General features: G+C 43.6%; 1 protein-coding gene across 1 annotated transcript in view; it reads left to right on the top strand.

Annotated features, from left to right (window-relative positions):
- LOC108789308 (protein-glutamine gamma-glutamyltransferase E-like) overlaps window positions 1–6,132 on the top strand; it is a gene marked incomplete at its 3' end in the record, with an annotated part of 16,560 nt that overhangs the window by 6,134 nt on the left and 4,294 nt on the right. Inside the window, 4 exon segments of the mRNA XM_018559281.1 lie at window positions 138–248; window positions 2,478–2,649; window positions 2,945–3,077; window positions 6,023–6,126. Of these exon segments, the coding sequence (XP_018414783.1) occupies window positions 138–248; window positions 2,478–2,649; window positions 2,945–3,077; window positions 6,023–6,126 (520 nt within the window).

Genomic DNA, 6,132 nt, shown 5'->3' with positions numbered 1-6,132 from the left:
ATATATATATATATATATATATATATATATACACACACACATATACAGTGTGTATGTGTGTGTGTGCGTGTGTGTATATATTAATATATATGACAATAATAATAATAATATATAATGTTATATTGTCTCTCATCTAGTTTGAGGAAGAAATGTTGCCAATCTGTTTGCTCATTCTGGAAAAACAAAAGTTGGTAGATGTATCCCTTTTACATGATCCAAAGACAGTATCAAGAGTGTGTAGTGCAATGGTAAGTCACCATGCATCTTGCCAGAAATCTTGTGAATGTATAACTTCCTATGCTGATAACTTTCTGTGCTCTCTGCCTGAGCTGACTATTATCAGTTACATTCTTTGCCATTGCCGAGGACTACCAAACCCTGCCCCTCTATGTTATGGAGAAGATGAGAGGGGTGAAGTCTTGGAGTCCCCCCTTTACCAAATCTCCCTACCTGCCACATTCTGTTTGGCTACATTGTGTTGCAATTTCCTCCCAGGCACTTCCACCAGTCAGTGGCAGCTCGCAGAATGTCTCTAAAACCATCTAGGAACATTCTGCCTTTTTCACAGTTAAAGGAGAATTATGAGGCTAGTGATTTTCACACAGCCTCATAATCTGAGCCGACCTGTGACAATGAAACTGTCACAGGTCGGCTCAGTAGATCAGGAAGTGAGCGAACACATACCGTCGCTCGCTCACTTCTCGATCTATCCCTGCAGAGAGCCGTGACTGTCACTCATGCTCCCTGCAGGGATCCCCCCTCCCCTGTCCGATCCTCCAGCGATGACTGGCCAAACGGACGGGGGAGGGGGTGGGCACAGCTGGCTCTGCCTCTGGATAGGCAGAGCCAGCTGTCAATCCCGCAGCTGGGGGGATCCAGACAGTATTGTCGGGCTCCATCCTGGCTGCGGCGTCTTAGTATACGGCGAGCTGTAGCTCGCGGTATACTGAGCTTTGGGTCAAGAGAGAACGCTAGTTTGTGTTCTCCCGTGACCCTTAGGAGAACTATGGGGAAAAGCCCTGACCCCATAGTTCTCCTTTCAACAATGTATTCCCCTTCCCCTGAACACCTATATAAATTGCATTTAGAGGGATTGTCCCTCTTTTGGAGCCAAATCCCTATATCTCTTTCCTCTTTAGCAGTACCTCTTTTTGGTTTAACCTCCATAAAATATTTACCTTTTAACAACCAAAAATGCACTAAATCTTAAACCCAACTTCTAAATGATTGAATTTTGTTTTCTTGAATGGTAAAGGAAAGTAGTGATGAAAAAAGCAACTGGTATTTTAACCATTCATGTTTTCCATATTAATTCTGACCCATCCACATAACTAGGGGTGTGGCAGGAGCGTGTCCTTTACCTGCATATTGGTGATACATAGGGATTTTATTTTTTGTGATATAGTTACAATTTTATCAATGCTTTATTTATAGTTCCAAAGATTTAAACAGATTTAATATCTATAATCTGCGATCCTATAAAAGGAAAAGCCATGAAAAAGATGTGGGCCAGTGGGTACTCACTGGTGGGATCGCCCTTGGCTCAGTCAGCCATGGCAGGATATCTAAGAGCAAATCAAGGCCATTCTTGATGTGGACCTCCTATTCCAGCCCTCGCTTTTCTACTGCACCTTTTGCCCTCCTCAATGATCCAGTACACATCCAGCGCCCTACCACATCTCCTAAGCATGGCTAAGTTCCTAATTCTGTTACACTGGAGGCACCCTTCAGTCCCATCTAGTGCAGAGTGTATCCATTTGGTTACAGATATCATAGAGTCTGATCAATGGATTGTCACATGTAATGATAGATATGAAAATACAAACAACATCTAGGCTACATGGTTCCACCATTGCTCTGTCCACTCAAAGGGTTCAGTGGCTTAGTGGAAGCTTACTTGCCTAACTACTGAGGTTGGAAGCCTAGTTAGGATAGATTTAACTTTTTTTTCTTGAGTCAAATTTGGATGTCTCCGCCTCACAGACTACACAGAGGCAATTAACTCTATATGAACTCTACATGAACTTTGGTTGGTTATCTAGTGGGGGACCTTAGTGCTTGAATACTAAAGACTTTTGGTGTTAATCTACTAGCTGCTCACCCGGCTGGCCTGCTTGTTCTTGCTATTTTTGTTGTTACATTTTATTTGTACCATATTTACTTCATTGTGTGTGCATTCCAACCCTGCCCTTTCTTGTCCCTTCCCTAGCATATTTGTTTCTTGTTTTTTCATTGATGACTTCTGCATTGGTGTCCCTACTGAGGTATGATCTAAGTGCTTGTAAACAATGTTTTGAACCGGCTTAGGGACACCAGCATGAATGAGGTCTTTTCTTTTTTTCTTATGTACTTAATGTCTTTTTCTTGATTTGACTGTATTCTGTTGATAGAAAGTGAAAATAAGGATTATGTAAAATAAAGGAAAAGAAATTACTTTCTACCAAACTAACATACAGTTTGTCTGTTCTTCTTTAAAGGTTAACAGTAATGGTGACAAAGGAGTGATTCAGGGCAACTGGAGTGGGGATTATGCTGGTGGTCGTAGCCCTACAAGCTGGTCAGGAAGTGTGGCCATACTGAAAAAGTGGGAAAGTTCTGGTCCAGTTCAATATGGACAGTGCTGGGTCTTTGCCGGCGTACTATGCACAGGTGACATAGCATTGCAACAAAAACATGTACCCAAAAATGTTTTGCCCTGTAGAGACTGGCAAACAAAGCCAATCTGATCCTCAAATATACCTGCCCATAGCACTATGAAGTACAAAGCTGTAGGACAGTAACTCTTGTAAAACAACCCGAATTCAGGTTTACTGAAATCACATGATTAAAATATGGAATCTGATTGCCATAAATGTACTTACTAATCTAAGCCCTAAATGTAGGAAAACAAAATCTGGCATAAAAAGCAAACAACATACAATCATCATGTTTTTATCTCTTTCAGTGATGAGATGCCTGGGCATTCCAAATCGCATCGTCACCAATTTTTCCTCTGCTCAGGATACCAATGAGAATCTCAGTATTGATACTTTCTATGACTCAGATGGGGAAAATATGGGAGGTGAGGACAGTATATGGTAATGATGGAATCAGAAAATAGATATATTTTTATATCCCTGATGAATAAAAATATTTTATTGCCGCAAATTGTGAAAATAAACCATTGCATCTTATGTCCATAATGGAGGTTCTTGCTTTGATGATATAATGTATTTATAATAAGGCCTTTATAATAAAACAGCAGGGGGGCTACCAATTATAATGCCGTTTTCTGGGACTGAAAACCACGAGCGTAGCAGAAGTACAGCATCCATTGGGTAAACACCAACCATAAAATTGAACTATGGCCTTCCATTAAAAAATGTCTTTTGTAATGCAGCACTTAATTATAAGTAGATTTACAGTAACAGCTTCCTCTCCGTCCCCTGCAAAGTCCTACAAATACCTGTTGATGTTCACCTAATGCAGCCCATGATGGTGTGGCCACAATGCTGCACAGCTCCTAAATTCAGAGCAGAGTTGTCACTCTCATGTAGGCTGTGGCTGCTTGCACTACACTGAGATAAATAGATGTTGCAGGGAGTGTGGTTATCAGCTTTGGCATTGGTGATTTCCAAGTCTGTAGCTTCTATCTAGCATCTAGCTACACCTAGTCCTGTCCACTGCTTTCTAGATTTACAGCATTGCCTCTGCGGCTGAAACCCTTCCACTGTAAGCGGCAGTGTTCGGAAAGGGGAGCGTGTTATGGGAGGATTTGTCTCAGTAAGGGGAGGTAAATTAAATTTTTTTTAATGTTTACTGTATGAGGAATGTGCTTAACACAGTAACTGGATTTGAAACTTATTTAAACTGTTATAGAGGAACTTTTAGAAGTTCTTTATCAGAGCAATGATTTCAATAAAGTAGAACCCCAGCCAAAACGTATTTGTTATAGATTGATAGCTTGGGGGAAAGATCACCAGGACAGAAATGGGGGAAATCTATTAAGGAGACAAAGAAATAAATACTTAGTGGGTGGAAGAGCTAGAATGTATATAACATTTTGTTTTGCTGGCTGAGCCCCATTAACCCCTTCCTAACTTTATCCAAAACTGAAGAGGAGGCACCTAGGGGTGTCTGCTAGGGATATCGTTCAGATAACTTTCATGAAAACCCAAAAACCCAGAAGGACTCTATTAGGCAAATCTTGGTTATAGCCTCAGTCCAACCTAAGATCACATCCTCCGGCACCCCACAATTGATTCATATTTAGGATGGGTAGCCCCGCTAACATAGATGGACAACAAGATGGAAATCCTTTGTTTTTTCTGCAAGTACATTTGTTGAGATTAGGTGCCCTTCCTGATGCTATGTCCCACCTCTGTCCTTCACCTGTAAAATGCCATATCTTAAGCGAGCAGTAAAGGTTGTGACCTTTTATCAGTTTAATAACAGGGGCAGGAAAGGCCAAGGACAGCCTGGGTCAGGAATCCCAGGAGTTTCACAGGGAAGCTGCAATCAGTTTAAGGATACTTGCAAAGATACTTAGAGACACCACAAGGTTCAATTTAAACTAACCACAGGTTCAATTGTAGTTACCATGAAAAATTGAGAGTTTTACCCCTTGTATGGTGCTTGTCAGAGGTACGGGGAAAATTCGGAGGAGGGCGGCAGTACTTGATGAGTACACCGGTTAACGCTTTTAGTGTGGTAGGTATAAGTACGGGGGGGGGGACGGGATGGTGGCGTAGGTGTGCGGCTTCCGTTCTGTCTGGACCGGGGTGTCCAACACGTGTGCTGTAGGGAAACAAAAATTGGAGACGGAAGCGCCACTACCTAGCGCAATAAATGTGGTAGAGTGGGGTGTAAGCGTAAGTGTTGTACTCACCTGAGGCTGGGTGAGTATTCGCTTGTAATCGTCGGGTTGCAGTGAAGCGGATGGGGTGGAGTGGTGGTGGTAGTGATCCCTCTTTTTCAGGGTGGCGTGGCGTTTCAACCCAGTAGGCAGATGGGGATACAAACGCGAGGGGGTGAGGTATGCAATGGTGGGTGAAGAAGGGGTGGGCTTCTGTAACTCACCGTGGGGATAGTGGAGGGCGGCTCTCAGCGATGACGGTGCGGCCCGTGTGGTGCCTGGGCGGTGGGCCGTGGGGTGGTCCTCAGGAGTGCTGGCACAGGTGTCCTCTAATGGCAGGTGCTGTGGAGCGGTAGAGCGACGTGTTGTCCTGGATGGGGGAGCTAGAGAGCGGTTGGAGGTGCCGGAGTGTTCAGCCGCAGTGGAGAAGGATTCACGCTGGGGCTTTCGGGCAGCCCGACGGAGCTGTGACCTGCAGGCGTTTGCTGGAGAAGCCTGTAGTGCGGATGTTGCGGCGTGAGCCGTGAAGAGCAGGTCATAGGTAGAAGTTCCGGGGGTTGGAGCCTGGTGTCAAGGAGCGAGCGGTGTCCGTGGACGGGTGGAGTGTAGGAGACACTCTGAAGAACCGTGGAGACCGGGCTGACGGCGATGCGTTTCAAAGGTTAAACCTTTTTTTTCAAGCCGATGCTGATACACACCTTTACTGCGCTCCCCTGCCTCTCCCTTTTCACTTATCTATTTATAAGCTCTGTGTCAGTCCATATTGCTGCTTATACAGTATTAATAACCAATTTCCCTTTGCTCATGGAACAGCGGTGGGACCCAGTGTTTGGCTGCCCAGGCACAAGCATCATGGGCAAAGGTCACATGCCCTTACCTAAGGTACCGTTTATATTCTAGGCCCTTCAACAAATGAACAAGGTCAATACCATTGGGGGAAAAAGGGGCAAACTGAGAGGTTTTCTTTAACTTTTTTTCCCCTACTGTTTTTTAATTTAATTTTTATGCTGCTTTTCTAAAGGGGAAAGGGGGGCCACTTTAAAAAAAGCAGACCTTGCTTTTCAGCTGCAAGGTCTGCTTTTTTTTTTAAGTAGCATGTAAAAAGTAGACAGGTACCTAAAATCTACCATACAGCGTCCTTACTTAATTGTTAATCCCCATATTCTAATGCTAATGGTTTCATTTCAGGAACTTTCATGTATGGAATGAAGCTTGGTTCACCAGAGATGATATAGGATCTTATTATGATGGATGGCAAGTTCTGGATGCAACCCCACAAGAGAAAAGTGATGGTAAAT

Source organism: Nanorana parkeri, unplaced genomic scaffold (assembly GCF_000935625.1).
Source record: "Nanorana parkeri isolate BGI_ZX_2015 unplaced genomic scaffold, ASM93562v1 scaffold387, whole genome shotgun sequence".
NCBI lineage: Eukaryota > Metazoa > Chordata > Amphibia > Anura > Dicroglossidae > Nanorana > Nanorana parkeri.
Note: the sequence above shows the minus strand (reverse complement) of the source record. Positions and strands in the feature narration are given on the sequence as shown.